We start from the raw sequence: 17,678 nt of genomic DNA, 5'->3' as shown, positions 1-17,678 counted from the left end.
GATGTGAATATAAAAGACGAAGTCCAGTACAGGAGCTCTATGTGAGACTCTGAATAAGCAGAGAGAGCTGCTGTCCCATAAAACGCAAATAACAGAGCTGGAGTGACCCTAATGAAAGCGCTGATATGAGCCTGATGCAAACGCTGAAGACAACCTGATATAAACGATGAAGTCAGCTTGATGTAGGCGATGTAAACGCTGCTGTGAGCCTGATGTAGGCGGCCAGTCTAGTAGCAGTAGGCATTGTAGGTGAACCTGATGTGGGCGGTGGAAACGCTGATGTGAAGCTGATATAGGCGGCCAGTTTAGCAGCAGTTAACGCAACAGATGAACCTGATGTAAGGCGGCGTATTCTGACTAGCAGGAGGTGGTGATGCACATAGTAAGGTGTAGTCCACGAAGAGTCCAGCAGGCGATGAAACGCAGCCTGAGGTGCAGGGCGCCAAAGTCCACGTGGATTTGATGATGTTCATGAACACGTGGGAGCCTTGTATTTATATGAGGTAGTGGTCGGCTAGCATAGGAGTCGGCCAGCATTGAAGTCGGCCCTTTTTGGGTTGGATTAAATACTTGTTTTGGGTATATTTTCACGCCCCCCCTCTCAGACCAAAAAGGGATCATGAGAGAAGATGAGGGAAAAAAAATAGATTTGGTTGTCGAAGATGAGGATTTTTGTGATTGACCAGAGTATAGGCATCTGGGATTGAGAGGTACTGGAAGAATGCCACAATGCAAGAGGTTTTCACATGCATGAATGCCCATTTTTGGGTTTTCATTCATACATGCGCCCCAAACATAAAAAACAGAATGTTGTGCATAGGGAATGCAGGATGGAAAAAAATGCAATGCAGTGGGTTTTCATAGGAGCCGTGCCCTCATGGGGTTTTCACTGACTCATGTGCCCGATACAAAAATGGTAAAAAAAAGAAGGGAGAGGAAAATCCCCCTCTCAATGACTGGAGGGTGATGGTGGTGGACCAATGCCAATCCGATTGCGAAGACGCTCGAGAATGGGGCGGTTGACGGACTTCGTAAGGATGTCTGCTTGGTTGTCTACCGTGGAAATGTACTGGAGTCAGATGGTACCAAGCTCAACCTGTTCCCTGTTAAAGTGAAGTTACACCCACATGCTTAGTACGGTTAGAAAAAATAAGGTTGCCAGCAAGGGCAATCGCACTTGACTGTCGACGAAGATGGTAGAGGCGGTGTCGATGGAGATGCGCATGTCGGAAAGAAGTTGACGAAGATACATAACCTCAATGGTGGTGTAACTTGGTTGAACACAATGCTAATCAATACACTTAAATACACTAAGATTTGAAGGACACTTGCTCAAATACAAGAAGTAAAATTGCTGAATTTGACAAGAGACACACAATGAGCCGGAACGGCCGACCCCTCCCTTGAGTAAATTGTATTACTATTGGAGAAATTCAATACATAGCTTCACGGGCATCCATTGCCAAATCCTCCATGCCAATGCATATGAAATTCAGCATTTAGAAAACAATGGTATGTCGATGTAGATCACCAAGGAGCTGCCTTGATGCCCGGCCCGACTTCAGTGCCCATATTCTCTACCATTGGCTCTATGTTCTACCAAGCAAGGTAGCAACATCTTCAAGAGCACATAGGACAAGAGAAATACTACACAGGGCGGCTAAACAAGGAGTCCTGCCCTTCTACTGAGTAAGTAATGACAACACATTGTCCAATTAGCTTACCAGTCTTCATAGAAGTTGTTGCAAGCGGAAGCCTTCGCGTTGGAAGCTTTAGAAGTGTTGATATCTTCGATTTGCCGCAATCCTTCGCAACAAAAGTCTTCAAGAGGATGAAGGGAACCTTGGGAAAGCTTCCCCTATGGTTCAACTTGAGAAAGGAAGGCTGAAATTAGGGTTTTCAGCAAAAAGACCAGAAATTACAGCAAAAATGAGAGCTGTTTTGCTGAATTTCAGTCATTGGGAGTGAGTAGGAGAGTGATTAGCACTTGGAAACACTCCTGGAAGCTTTGAAAACACCCTAGCAAGTTGGGTATGGCTATGGAGAGCTTGGAAATGGAGAGAAATGGTGGAAAAACAGAGTTTTCAGTCTCCAAAAATCCTCATGAAGAGAAAACACGAATTTCTCTTAATAAGTAAGTGAATTGGGGTCCAATCAGGTGAAGGGACATGGGGAGATGCCCATTTATGAGTAAAAGGGGAGGATCAGGTCCTGGACATTGAGTCTTGTCCGCCTCGGGACTTCAGTGAGTGTGAACTTGGAAGCGGTCATAATTTATAAGTGACTTTTGGGCGCCCAAACTTTAATGAAATGGGAATGCACTCACTTATAAATATTGGCTAAGTCCTAAGGGCTATTTGAGCCTAGATTGGGTAATACTTACCACCTGTTCACATGCCACACAACCATGTCAGCAGACAGTTTCACACGCACGGTTCACGGGCGGGCGTCCCCTTACCTGGAACTACACATAGGTCATGCAGGCATGAAAACAGCATGCAATTTCATTTGCAGGCAAGCACATAAAGATGCTATGCAATGCAGCATTGGCATGAGCAATTTCCGTTCATGAAACCATATAAGACCAGGCGTTTCCAGGCAAGTATATGCAATACCAGACCCAGTGGAAAGCCAATCCTCCAGGCGTTTCCGGGCATGTACACAAAGGCACAAGTCCCAGCGGAAAGCCAAGTCCTCCAGGCGTTTCCGGGCATGTACACAAAGGCACAAGTCCCAGCGGAAAGCCAAGTCCTCCAGATATTCCGGGCATGATAACATCAAGTCCCAGCGGAATATCATATCCAACTATACAGCATGACACGTGTCAATCACCTGCATAGGCATATTCCATAAGCCATGGACACCAATCCAATATGTACATAGTGTGAAAGCAAGAGTGAACCATTTGGGTGGCCAAATGGTGACATTCCCCCCCGCTTCTAAACAGTTGTCCGCAACTGAAATGCATCCAAATATGTCTGAAGCACATGCGGGCAATCTTTGAAGAACTCTTCATCTACCCATTTAGCATCAATGGGAAGATAGTTCTTAAACTTCACAAGGTAACGCCTCACAACTTTGCCTGCAGCAAGCTTGCGTTCCTTGTGATACACAATCTGCTCTGGCTGCAAGATCTCCTCAAGCTCATCCACTTGTGGTGGATCCTCAATGACCATTTCACTGGGCTCCGGCCGTACATACTTGCGAAGGAGACTCACATGAAAAGCATTGTGTATGTGCCAATGACTAGGTAATGCCAATCTGAAAGCCACTTCATTGATCTTCTCGATCACTCGAAAAGGCCCATAGTACCTGGTTGCAAGCTTAGGATATGCACCCTCTTTGCCAGGCCTCTTTGCAAGTCTTGCTTTCTCAAATTTCAGCAATACCCAATCATTCTCTTTAACATCCAATTGCCTTCTATGCTTGTCGGCAGCCTTTTTATGCTTGTCTTGTGACCTTGTAATGGCTGTCCGCACCTGAGCAAAAGCAATATCCAAGTCTCTTACATACTCATCAGCTGCAAATATCTCATCCTTTGTGCGAAGGATGGGTGGCAAAACCACCTTACCATAAACAATCTCAAACGGGGCCTTTCCCGTAGATGCATGCACCGTGTTGTTGTATGCAAATTCCACAAGCGGTAAGTACTTCTCCCAAGAAGACTTCTGATCCGCCACATAACATTTCAAGAGATCCAACACGGCTGAATTTGCAGCCTCACTTTGTCCATCCGTTTGAGGGTGATAAGCTGATGAGAAGTCCAATTTGGTGCCCATATTATCAAATAAGGCCCGCCAAAAGAGACTTGTAGTCTTGGGATCTCTATCCCCCACAATGGACTTCGGCATTCCATGATGTTTGAACACTTGTGCAAGATATATTTTAACCATATGCTCAGCTTTGATGGTCTTTTTGACCGGGGCAAGAAATGAGCTTGCTTGCTAAACCTGTCCACAATTGTCCAAATTGCATCATTACCCTGTTGGGTACGTGGCAAGTCCATAATGAAATCCATTGTAATACTTTCCCATGGCTGCGTGGGAATAGGCAATGGCTGAAGCAAACCTGGTGCCTTTTGCCTATCAAATTTGACCTTTTGACAGGTGATACATGCACGTACATGTGCCTCTATGTCCTTCCGCATACCTGGCCAAAAGAAATACCGCTCAATCATGTGCGTAGTAGGTATTATGCCTCTATGACCAGCATATGGAGGAGCATGGCACTCATCCAAAACCTTTTGCCTCATGTCAGACACCACACACAGGCAATTATCTTTCATGAGATAACCCTCTTTGATCACATATGAGGCATGTGCATGACCAGCCATCAAATCAGCCCAAATAGTGGCAAAATCAGCATCCGTATGATACAAATCACGCATGGTAGACAAGTCCCCATGAGAGGCAACCGAGATAGCTGCTACATACGGCTTTCGTGACAATGCATCGGCCACTACATTCTTCTTTCCCGGGGTGTGCAAGATCTGAAAATGAAACATAGAGAGGAAATTGGCCATCCTCATATGCTTCTCTGACAATTTAGTTTGAGTAAGAAAATATCTCAAACTCTGGTGATCTGTCTTCACAGTGAAATCAGTCCCAAGAAGGTAATGTTTCCATATAGTAAGTGCATGAATTACAGCCAAGAGCTCTTTCTCATAAATGCCAAGAGATAGCTCTGCATCATGCAATCTACGACTGTCATAAGCCACGGCATGTCCCTCTTGATTAAGGACAGTCCCTATGCAATTTCCAGATGCATCACATTCCACACAAAAAGGCTTTTGCAAATCTGGAACGATCAACACTGGACCATGAGTAGTTGCATCTTTCAATTTGAGGAATGCATCTCTCTCTACATTAGTCCATTTGAACACGGCCTTCTTCTTTGTCAAATCATGCAAAGGAGAAGCAATCCATGCAAAGTGCCGAATGAACCTGCGGTAGTAAGAGCATAATCCAAGAAAACTGCGGATCTCATGCACCGAACTCAATTCGGGCCAATTCCGAATTGCATCAATCTTTGCAGGATCCATCCGCACTCCATCTTTGGACACAATATGCCCAAGATTATGTATCTCTGACAAGAAGAACTCACTCTTCTTTGCATTTATGAAGAGTTTATGCTTATGGAGCTCTTCAAAAACAATAGCCAAATGAGCTTTATGCTCTTCTTCGGTCTTCGAGAAGACTAGGATGTCATCAAAGAAGACACCTGTAAATTTCCTGTACCCACGGAATATGCGATCCATCATTCTATTGAATGTAGCCGGGGCATTTGTAAGACCAAAAGGCATAACAAGATACTCATAAAGCCTAAATGCTGTCCTGAAAGCAGTTTTGTGTACATCCTGAGGGACTACACGCACTTGATGATATCCACTCTTGAGATCAATTCGGCTAAAGCATGCCGATCCATCCAACTTGTCAAGGATGTCGTCTATGCGTGGAATCGGAAACCGATTCTTGATGGTAAGCTTATTCAAAGCTCTATAATCCACACACATACGAAAGGATCCATCCTTCTTTTGAACCAAGAGGACGGGTGAACAATATGGAGAAGAGCTTGGCTGAACCAAACCCTTCTCAAGAAGCTCATTCACTTGCTTCATGATCTCCTCTTTTTGGGATGCACTTACACGATAGGCTGGCCTATTAGGTGGTGAGCTACCCGGCACAAGATCAATGCGATGATCTTCCGGTCGTACAGGTGGTAACTCATTTGGTAACTCATCAGCAAAACAATCATTGTGCTCTTGCAAAAATTTCATTACAAAGAGTGTTTACATGTACATTAATTTTCTCAATAAGATCTCGTACAAAAATCAAGTACGCAAAAATACTCTTTTTCATTACTTTCTTAATTTATACATGAGATACAAGGGGAATGGTATCACCCTCTTCACCAGCATCAATTACATGTTCTCGGCCTTTATGCATGAAGGTGATCCTGTTAGTCTTGTAAGCCTTGCACGGATCAATACGTGTATGCCAAGGCTTTCCAAGCAATACATCACAGCCATTCAAAGGCGCCACAAGAAAATCCTCATGATCCACATAGCCTTGAATGTGTATGCGCAACTTGCCAAAAATAGGCATGACCTGCACTTCTCTACCAACAAAGGCAGCCCCTGCTTCAATTTGAGGACCCATGTCCTCCACTTCAATACCCAAAGCAGCTGCCATTTGAGTGGATATGAAATTCTCCGATGCACAATCATCAAACATGAACAAAGCTTTGAGCTGTCCCCAAGCTTTACATACAACCCTATCTTTGCTATCATGTGAAGTGTTGCCCTGCACATCCGGAACCATATGCACATTAGGCTTCGGTACATTAGCATTTTCAGCTTTGTTCTTCTTATTTGGGCATGCTCTTGCCATGTGCTCAGTGCTGCCACAAGTAAAGCATTTGCCTTCACGCATATATTGCTCCTTCTTCTCAGCACTAAGACCAAAGTTTGCCGGCTTATAAGGGCGCTTTTTAGCAAACTTATTTTCAGCTTTTGGACCTGATTTGGCTTGGTTTTGGTCCCTTTTAGGTGGCTGTCCATCATTTTGCAGGTTTTGGACAGCCCTCTCTTTGCCTTGAAATGAGGGTTTAGCCTTATTGGATCGACTCAATTTGAGTTCCAATTGTTCGGTGGCGGTGGCGGCTGCGATTAATTGGTGTAAGGTATGACCAGGATACATTTGTAATCCCGCTTTGTACACGGGTTGCAATCCCGATTGAAACCTTCTCTTCCTTTCCGCCTCGGTGACATGCATAAATGGAGACACCTCCAAAAGCACTTTCCAAAACTTTTGTACATATGCATTTACCGATTCCCCCTCATTTTGCTTTACCCAATCCCACTTCATTGTTATCTCATTCAATGCATTGGGAGGCAAGAATTGAGCATAAAACCTCTCCTTGAACTCTTCCCATGATCTAACGGGATTCGGTGAGAGCTTCTCCGTGAGCCACCAATGGGCAGCAGTGCCTTTCATGAACATGCTTACATGCCGGATCATGGATTTCTGAGTGAAATCCTCATCACTGAAAGCAATATCAAACTGGGCAATAAAAGCAAGTGCCTTTGATGCATCGTATTCCCCATGATATGTGTCAAACTTCACAGATTTGTCTCCGGCTTTGAAGTCACGAGACTTTGATGCATGTGTGTGCATCTCAACATGTTTTCCCCCATGTTTGTCCATTGGGACAGCTCCTGTGAACTGGCATCATTTTTGGACCAAAAGGTGATGCATAAGGCATAGATACATGTGCCCTATAAGCATGAGGCATGGCTGGCCCCTCAACATGCACTGATACATTTTCAGCCATAGCTTCTCCCTCACGAGCACACTCGAAGGCATGAGTGGCATGAGAGATACACGGAATACCTGCACCAACAGAAAATTGCAGCCCATGTTGCATGTGTTGTGCATGTACATTTTCAGCTGGCAATGGCATTTGACATACATTTTGACCACTGCCATAAACATTGTATCCTTCACGGGCTACATGAGATATTCCTGCATGGCGTGAAGTCACTGATTGTTCCTCTCCCATCGCATGGAGGTTCATCCTCTTAGACATAAGTTCTTGTTCGGGCACCAGTGGGGATTCCAAGACATGTGGGATGGTTGCCTTTTCTGCATAGGCATCCTCGGTACGAGCCAAGTATGCACGTGCTGCATCCCTCGGTTGCATGTGCAACTCTTGAGCAATCATTGCCATTGCATGATCCATATAAGATTCAGCTTTCTTGGCCTTCAAACGATCATGTACCAATGGATCCTCGCGGCGATAGAGATTCAATTCTTCTTGTTGTGCATGAAGAAGAGCCTGCATACGAGTAAGTTCAGCCCTCAAAACTATGGACTCTTCTTCTTGCATCTTCTCTTTGCCACGGGACGGCTGTCCCACATATTCATGTTCCCTATTGTGCACCACATGAGTTTGCTCATCCTGTAAAGCATTGGAGGCATGCATTTCATTGTCCCTGCCTCTTGTATTAGCATCTCCAACATTCATTGTATGGTTGTCCATAATGTTCTAAGTGTAGAGATAGCTAGTGTTCACGGTGATCGTCTCTCACGATAGAAGTGAAAGAGGACCGTATGCTCTGATACCAATGTAACTTGGTTGAACACAATGCTAATCAATACACTTAAATACACTAAGAGTTGAAGGACACTTGCTCAAATACAAGAAGTAAAATTGCTGAATTTGACAAGAGACACACAATGAGCCGGAACGGCCGACCCCTCCCTTGAGTAAATTGTATTACTATTGGAGAAATTCAATACATAGCTTCACGGGCATCCATTGCCAAATCCTCCATGCCAATGCATATGAAATTCAGCATTTAGAAAACAATGGTATGTCGATGTAGATCACCAAGGAGCTGCCTTGATGCCCGGCCCGACTTCAGTGCCCATATTCTCTACCATTGGCTCTATGTTCTACCAAGCAAGGTAGCAACATCTTCAAGAGCACATAGGACAAGAGAAATACTACACAGGGCGGCTAAACAAGGAGTCCTGCCCTTCTACTGAGTAAGTAATGACAACACATTGTCCAATTAGCTTACCAGTCTTCATAGAAGTTGTTGCAAGCGGAAGCCTTCGCGTTGGAAGCTTTAGAAGTGTTGATATCTTCGATTTGCCGCAATCCTTCGCGACAAAAGTCTTCAAGAGGATGAAGGGAACCTTGGGAAAGCTTCCCCTATGGTTCAACTTGAGAAAGGAAGGCTGAAATTAGGGTTTTCAGCAAAAAGACCAGAAATTACAGCAAAAATGAGAGCTGTTTTGCTGAATTTCAGTCATTGGGAGTGAGTAGGAGAGTGATTAGCACTTGGAAACACTCCTGGAAGCTTTGAAAACACCCTAGCAAGTTGGGTATGGCTATGGAGAGCTTGGAAATGGAGAGAAATGGTGGAAAAACAGAGTTTTCAGCCTCCAAAAATCCTCATGAAGAGAAAACACGAATTTCTCTTAATAAGTAAGTGAATTGGGGTCCAATCAGGTGAAGGGACATGGGGAGATGCCCATTTATGAGTAAAAGGGGAGGATCAGGTCCTGGACATTGAGTCTTGTCCGCCTCGGGACTTCAGTGAGTGTGAACTTGGAAGCGGTCATAATTTAGAAGTGACTTTTGGGCGCCCAAACTTTAATGAAATGGGAATGCACTCACTTATAAATATTGGCTAAGTCCTAAGGGCTATTTGAGCCTAGATTGGGTAATACTTACCACCTGTTCACATGCCACACAACCATGTCAGCAGACAGTTTCATACGCACGGTTCACGGGCGGGCGTCCCCTTACCTGGAACTACACATAGGTCATGCAGGCATGAAAACAGCATGCAATTTCATTTGCAGGCAAGCACATAAAGATGCTATGCAATGCAGCATTGGCATGAGCAATTTCCGTTCATGAAACCATATAAGACCAGGCGTTTCCAGGCAAGTATATGCAATACCAGACCCAGTGGAAAGCCAATCCTCCAGGCGTTTCCGGGCATGTACACAAAGGCACAAGTCCCAGCGGAAAGCCAAGTCCTCCAGGCGTTTCCGGGCATGTACACAAAGGCACAAGTCCCAGCGGAAAGCCAAGTCCTCCAGATATTCCGGGCATGATAACATCAAGTCCCAGCGGAATATCATATCCAACTATACAGCATGACACGTGTCAATCACCTGCATAGGCATATTCCATAAGCCATGGACACCAATCCAATATGTACATAGTGTGAAAGCAAGAGTGAACCATTTGGGTGGCCAAATGGTGACAGGTGGCATCATAGAGGGGCCGGTATTCGGCCTTTGCTGAAGAACGTGCAATGGTGTCCTTCTTTTTGCTAGACCAAGAGAAATGGGCAGATCTGAGGGAGAACAAATAACCACCATGCAAACATCGGGAATCGAGGTCACCAGCCCAGTTGGAGTCCGTGTAACCATGCAAGGTGATCCCGTGATTGTAGTGAAGTCCATACGAATAGGTACCTGCTAGATAGCGAACAACCCTCATTGCTGAACTCCAATGTGGCTCCTTGGGAGCATTGAAATACTGACTTAAAATGGAAGTGCAATAGGAGATATCAGGATGAGAATTTGTGAGCCAAATAAGTTTCCCAACCACTTGTCGGTAGGCTTGCTCTTCATGTGGAGGTGAGTCCACTTCCTTTGACAGTTTAACGGTGGGATCCAATGGAGTGGCCACGGGGATAGCACCATTAGGAAAATAGGAAGTAATGAGTTGGAGACAGTATTTCTGTTAGAGACACGAAAATACCATCCAGATGTTGGATCACCTCCATGCCAAGGAAATATGAGAGAAGACCGAGATCAGTCATCTCAAAAGTTTGTCTGAGCTGTGCCATGATATCAACCATTTTGGCTTGATGGGAACCTAAAATAATTAGGTCATCGACATACAGTACAAGGTAGCAAACCATCACCTAATTAGTGTGAATATAGAGATTGGGGTCACAGTGTGATGGGTGAAAACCTTGGCTGTGAAAAAATTTGTCGATGCGATGATATCACGCTCGGGGTGCTTGCTTAAGCCCATAAAGAGCTTTATGTAGGCGAAAGACTTTGTTCTCAAGACCAGGGAGAGGGAAGCCCGGAGGTTGGTCAACGTAGACCCTCCTCGTTAAGAATGCCATTTAAAAAGGCACTCTTAACATCCATCTGATAGATTGGCCATTTATGGTGGGCAGCGAGATTGAGTAAAAGACGGATTGTGGTCATTCGAGCAGTGGGAGCAAAAGTCTTGTCGAAATCAATGCCTTCTTTTTGGCGAAAGCCTTGCACGACAAGCCGGGCTTTGTATTTGTCCAATGTTAAATTTGGTGCGGAAGATCCATTTGGTTCCAATGACCTCCTTATGATGAGGGCGATCCACAAGGGACCATGTGCCATTAAGGTCAATGCTTTCGAGTTCGAGTTCCATGGCCTGTTTCTAGGATGGAATTTTAATAGCATCTTTCCACGATGTTGGCTCATCATGTGCCACATAGTCTCTGGACAAAACAGAGGCAAATGAGGCACGAGGGGCGAGTCTGGTGGATCAACAAGGACTGTCCAAAGGGATATTAAAGGGAAGTATACCAGAATCACGCATGGTTTGTTGATACCGGCGACGTAAAGGGTCCCTGGGTGGTTGTCGAGAGGAGGAAGCCTCCTCAAGAGGTGAAGTTGTAGGTAACTGATGGGGTTCATTTGGCACAGTCTGAGATTCTTGTTCAGTTGGTATGGGGAGCGGAAGGCGAAGTAAGTCTCGCTCATCAAAAAACAATGTCTCGACGAACGAAAACTTTGTTTGATTGTGGATCAAAAACTTTGCGAGTCTTTGATTCAAAAGAGTAACCCACAAAAATGAGCAACTCACTCCTTGGCTCAAGCTTGCCCCTTGTATCATTCGGAGTGTGAGTATATGCTCGACATCCAAAGACACGGAAATGGGAAACGGTTGGCTTTTCACCAAAGAAAATCTCAAATGGGGTCTTGTGGGGAACAACAACTGTGGGAAAGACCTCGAACATGGCTCTCCAATGAATGAGGAGTTCCATCCTCTCTGTGATCTATATCGGAATAAGGGGAGTCAATATCTGGTATGAAAAGTTGATCCTCCGGAATCGAGGGTAGACGATCCAACTTTCTAGGTCTTCGATCCCTTTGCTCACGATCGCTCTGATACCATGTGAGGGCAAAAGAGACCAAAGGACCAAATATATGAAAGATCAGAGTAAAACACACAGCATGCAATGGTGATGTGAATATAAAAGATGAAGTCCAGTACAGGAGCTCTATGTGAGACTCCGAATAAGCAAAGAGCTGCTGTCCCATAAAACGCAGATAACAAAGTTGGAGTGACCCTGATGAAAGCGCTGATATAAGCCTGATGCAAACGTTGAAGACAACCTGATATAGACATTGAAGTCAGCCTGATGTAGGCGATGTAAACGCTGCTGTGAGCCTGATGTAGGCGGCCAGTCCAGTAGCAGTAGGCGCTGTAGGTGAACCTGATGTGGGCGGTGGAAACACTGATGTGAGGCTGATATAGGTGGCCAGTTCAGTAGCAGTTAACGCAGCAGATGAACCTGATGTAAGGCGGCGTATTCTGACCAGCAGGAGGTGGTGATGCACACACAGTGAGGTGCAGTCCACGAAGAGTCCAGCAGGCGATGAAACGCAGAAGAAAAACGCAGCCTGAGGTGCAGGGCGCCAAAGTGCACGTGGATTTGATGATGGTCATGAACATGTGGGAGCCGCATATTTATATGAGGTAGTGGTCGGCCAGCATTGAAGTCGGCCCTTTTTGGGCTAGATTAAATACCTGTTTTGGGTATATTTTCACACAGGCTCTCTTGCCGCACACTAGCCTGTACCACCGTTACAGGCTGCCCAAATGATGGCTACTCTCTCTCTCTCTCTCTCTCTCAGGCTGCCCATGAAGTATACCGGCTGTTGGGGACTGTTTTGGAGGCTTCCATCGTGAAGAAATACTGAAGGCAAGGGTATTTAATCATTTTATTATGATTTCTAGCCACTATACTTGTTGTACTAGTCCTTGTACTTGTTGCACCTGTTGTACCAGCCATTGTATCGGCTATACTAGCATTTGTACTTGCTGTACCAACCACTGTACCTGTTGTACCAGCCATTGTACTTGTACCGGCTGAATGGAGAGTTGTACATTCTGTACCAGTTCTATTGCATGAAGACCCGTGGTTTTTGGGAAAGAATCAGTACCCACACAGAGGTATATGGATTATATTGTTGGCTTGGCATTTCTATAGCCTGTGTTCCGGTAGCCTCGTGTTGGACTGTGTTATGGCATTTGTATATGGATAATCCGGCATCTCTCGTGGGGAGAGCGGGCCCTCAAAGCTTGTACATGATATTATTCTCCTTGGATAATAAAATACTCCAAGGGGGGGGGGGGGGGGTCGGCCCATTCCGGCCTTTATGCGGTGTCACATGTGCAAGCTCCATTTTCAGCATTTGGAGCTTCCATTATGAAGAAATACTGAGGCAAGGGTATTTAATCATTTTATTATTATTTCTAGCCACTGTACTTGTTGTACTTGTTGTACCAGCCATTGTACCGACTGTACTAGCATTTGTACTTGTTATACCAACCACTGTACCTGCTGCACCAGCCATTGTACTTGTACCGGTTGAATGGAGAGTTGTACCTACCTTACCAGCTCTATTGCATGAAGACCTGTGGTTTTTGGGGAAGAACTAGCACCCACACGGAGGTATATGGATTATATTGTTGGCTTGGTACTCGTGTTGGGCTGTTTTACCTTAGAAGTTAGAGTGTATAAACTTAGACTCAAATCTATCAAGGATACAGACAAAGCCAAGCTTGCTCACAAACCACCGTGTTTTTTTGTGCTCTATGCTTTGCTACGACATGCTAATTTTTCTTTAAGAGGGAGTAGCTGAGTCATTTTGGCAGCTTATTAACCCTCAGGAGGGGAGCATTTGTCACTGAGGCAAGGCCTATATTTCCTGCATCTGTGAACTTTGCATGCTGTTGCTTGTTATTCTCCCTTGTCTTAGTGATCTTTGTTTCATCTGCAACCTCAATTCTGTGTCAACATCAATCTGATGCCCTCTAACTACTTTTACATCTGTTGGAGGGAGGCAAGCTTGCAATCATTTATTCATTTTGCTCTCACATTAATGCTAATGCTGTTTGTTTTGGGTTAGGTATGCAAGTTTTTTCTTGATGCTGTAGAGAAGAAACAGTATGGCTGGTTTTGGGTTTGCCCAAATGGGGGTAAGGATTGCCATTATCGACATGCTTTACCTCCAGGGTATGTATTGAAGTCTCAGATGAAGGCATTGCTTGAAGAAGAAGCATCCAAAATTTCAATTGAGGAGGAGATAGAAAATGAGGTGAGCATGGGTATCAGAACCCAGGACATTTTGATAATGTTTCTGCTGGTGCTTCTATTTAGTGTTTGCAATCTTGGTTCCAGAGATCTAAGGTCAAAACAACGACTCCAATAACACCTGAGCTTTTCACACAATGGAGAAAGAAAAAGATGGACCAAAGAGAAGCAGAGCTGGCTGTCAGGAGGGCCGAGCGAGCCAAAAATGATCGCATGAGGTTATGTATTTCTGCAGAGATTATTCTGCCTTAAACATGTGGTTGCCCACACATATGCACACTTAAGTAGTTTACACGTGCCTGTCGTTCCTACCAATCACATGCTAATTAACTAAAAAGTTATGCTTCTTATGGAGCAGTGGACGGGAGCTTTTTGCATCAGATGCAAGCTTGTTTGTAGACGATGCTGAAGCTTATGACAACTACCAGAGAGGAGAGGAACATCAAGATGAAGATGCAGCTCAGTCCTCCATCCAGAGCAATGAAGTAACTCCTCCCTTTTTTCCATTTTTTCTGATGTGTGTATCAATCCGACTTTATCTTCTCCATGATACTGCATTGGTTTTTTTTCTCTTGATTGTATCTTTTTTAAGTAAAGAAGGTGTGACCAGGCTATCATACATACCGTTCTTGTCAATTGAGGTGCATCTTAGCTATTTTCTCTCTCTCTCTCTCTTTCTCTTCAGAGAGGGCTTTGGACCCTTATCTAGGATCATGGATTACCTAGATCAGCGGTGCCTGGGCCTCTTCCTACTAGAGCTTCACCGTCATAGAGACTCACTGATTAGGGAGTTGAGATCCCATGGGAGACACCCACCCTGGCCCCAGGCGACCATCACTTAGTTCTTCCGAGCACTAGAGGATGCTCCACCAGCTATGGATGACATACCCACAGCCTCATCGAGCCACACATTGCTAAGTGCCCGACCCCGTGCCAGACCCCACTCTGGCGTGACTCTAATCTGAGCCACGGCACTACAGCGAGCCCGACGCCCTCGACTCCCTGGACCTTGCCAGCAACTCAGACATCAGCCCCAGCTTGAGGAGATCTTGGAGAGGCACAGAGCCACCTTCCCACGCCCGGCGGATGTGCAAAGCCTTCTACAGGCTAACCCCATGCTCGATATCCTTGATGGCCCCCTCCCCTTACCGGGTCCATAGGTTGTATGATGATGGTCCCATTTTGTATCATATGGCTCGGATTTGACATTCTCAGCTTGTAGCTCTAGTCTTTATTTTCTTTTGTACCATGATGAGATTACATGGACACTATTGTGTCACTTTTGGTCTCATAGACCCACCGGGTCTTTTGAAGATGTTTAATATAACTTTCTCTCTCTCTTTCTCTCTCTCTCTCTCTCTCTCACACACACACACACACACACACACACACACACATGGGGGCGCGTGCACACATACAGAGAAGAAAAAGAAAGAAGAAAGTTACATTGACGTCTTCAAAAGACCCAAAGCGTCTATGAGACCAAAATGATGTATACATAGTGTCCATGAAACCTTGTCATGGATGGAAAAAGAAAAAGCAACAGTAAACTAAAACTGAAAGCTGCAAGCTAAGATCTCAGACTTTGAGATTATACAAGATGAAAAATCTGGGCAAGGGCCCATCTGGGATGTCCATCATGGGTGATACAAGAAGGCTAGAGACGTTGATAGTCTGTTGTGACTCGTGAGGATGAGGCTTCTCGATGGTGGGCGAGGATCCCTTGAATTTGGGGCTGATGAGATGGGGTGGCTAGGGTCCGACGGGATGAGGGTGTCTAGCTCTCTGGAGTGTGCGTGCGTGGTCTGATGCGACTCCCATGGGCCTGCTGTGAGGGGGCACTGTGGTATATGCTCTTGTATCCGCTGTGGTGGGTTCTGGTGCCTCCCTATCCACCCCTCTAGGCTGGAAAAAACTGGTGATGGGAATCTAAGAGGAGTGTTGGGGGCGAGGATTTCTGAGTAGTGGCTCTCTGTGTCGGCTGGGCTCTAGTAGGAAGAGTCCAAGGCACCTCTGATCTGGGTACTCCAGGATTCAGGATAAGGGTCTTAAGCCTGTTAGAAGTCATCTCCTGTCCAGTTGTATACACCAGGGCCTTTGTTGTGGGTGTGCCCGCCCGTATATCATTTTTCCACACTCCCCGTATTTTTTCCCTATTTTTCCCATTTTTTTCTAGTGGCTGGAGGGCTGCCAGGTGATGCCAGGACCACTCTGAGGCTGGCCGACTGCATCTGTAGCAGTCGTGGGCTATCTGAGTGCTGGCCGACTTGTTCTGAGCAGATGTGGGGCACCAGATGCTGGCCGACTGCTGTTTTTCAGCAGTCGTGGACATTTTGTGAGTCGTGGGCCTCTTCCAGAGCTGGCCGACTGCCCTCATGGGCTTGTATATATTCCCCCCCATCCTCCTCCACTTTCTCATTCAGTTTCTTCGGGATCTTGTGTATAGAGAAGAGTTTACACACATCTCTCAGTGTTTCTTGTGCTGATTATTTTCTGCAGTCTACTTGCTCTTGTCTACCCAAGTTTGGATATCATTTCCGCTGCATATTCTGACATGGTATCAGAGCCCTAGGCTCTAGCAGATCTTGGGCGTTTTTCTGAGCAAGAGGGGGAGCAACAGGTTGCTGATCGGTGGACTGTTTCGGGCTGAACGGGAAGTGAAGGTGCAAGAGGAAGGCGGGCAAAGGGGCTGGACAGCCACTTGCATATATTCTGATTTTCAGATTTTTTTCCCACCCACCCACCCTTTCAGGTTACTCTCCGAGATGGCAGATTTAATCGAGATGGCTGAGAAGCACGTGAAGATTCCGACTCTCCCCACGTTCCCAGTGGATCGGCAGTTGGACGGGTCCAATTACGGCATCTGGAAGGTCATGATGGAGTCAGTTTTGGAGTCATATGATCTTGCTGATTTTATTATCAAAGGGGTGCCAAGGCCGGAAGCTGAGGAAGGGGAGTTATTATCGACGAGGAAGGACCGGGAGCCACAGGCACAAATGTGGGACCGTGTCAACGCCAGGGTCCGGTCGTTTATATTCCTCAATTGCACACCACAGGTGATCAACCATGTGAAGCACATGACGCTGGCGAGAGGCATATGGGAGCACTTGGCTTCTTTGTACAACAGGGTGTCACCCATGAAGCGGATATCCTTGGAAGTGCAGATGCGGGTTATGAATCCTGCAAAGTCTTCGACGATGCGGGAACACATTAACAAGCTGCAGGCCCTTCAGCAGGAAGTCCTTCAAGCTGGGAAAGAGATATCGTCCGAAGATATGGCCATCACGTTACTTTCCCACTTGCATGGTCAGTATTCTGCTTTCTATTCCTCGTTGATCACTAGTGGCAGGCTCAGCACCATTACTTGGGAGGAGCTTGTGCCAATGGTCTTGGACCAGGAGGAACGTTTCACGAATCCTCCTCAGGGTGGAGGTTCGGAGGCCTTTACTGGCCAACGGTCGAAAGGCCGTAACTCGGGCAAGGGGAAGGCTTCATCGGAGAAGTCTTCTGAGAAGATGTCCGACGCTGACCGCGAGAAACTAAAGGCAGAGAGGACCTGTAATGATTGTGGCGAGAAAGGCCACTACTGGAGGCAGTGTCCCAAGCGGAAGACCGAGAAGGGTGAAGACTCCTCAGCAATCATGAAGACTCCGGCTTTTGTGCACCTGGAGGTGATGGACACCGATGCTTCATTTTCTTCAGGCAGGGAGGAGATTGGAGGACTCTCTGCAACGGATACTCGGGAGTGGATTCTCGATAGTGGTGCTTCCAG

The 17,678-nt window shown here is 45.9% G+C and overlaps 1 protein-coding gene across 1 annotated transcript in view; it reads left to right on the top strand.

Moving 5' to 3' along the window:
* The window catches only part of LOC147620575 (zinc finger CCCH domain-containing protein 11-like), a 65,816-nt gene that overhangs the window by 7,759 nt on the left and 40,379 nt on the right, over positions 1–17,678 (top strand). The window contains exons 5-7 of the mRNA XM_086824816.1: positions 13,722–13,910; positions 13,994–14,124; positions 14,265–14,391. Coding sequence (XP_086680942.1) covers positions 13,722–13,910; positions 13,994–14,124; positions 14,265–14,391 — 447 coding nt within the window. The remainder of the gene's footprint in view (positions 1–13,721; positions 13,911–13,993; positions 14,125–14,264; positions 14,392–17,678) is intronic.

This window comes from Cibotium barometz, chromosome 31 (assembly GCF_041138505.1).
Source record: "Cibotium barometz isolate CiBa-2024 chromosome 31, ASM4113850v1, whole genome shotgun sequence".
Lineage (NCBI taxonomy): Eukaryota > Viridiplantae > Streptophyta > Polypodiopsida > Cyatheales > Cibotiaceae > Cibotium > Cibotium barometz.
This window is presented reverse-complemented; position numbering and strand designations above follow the sequence as displayed.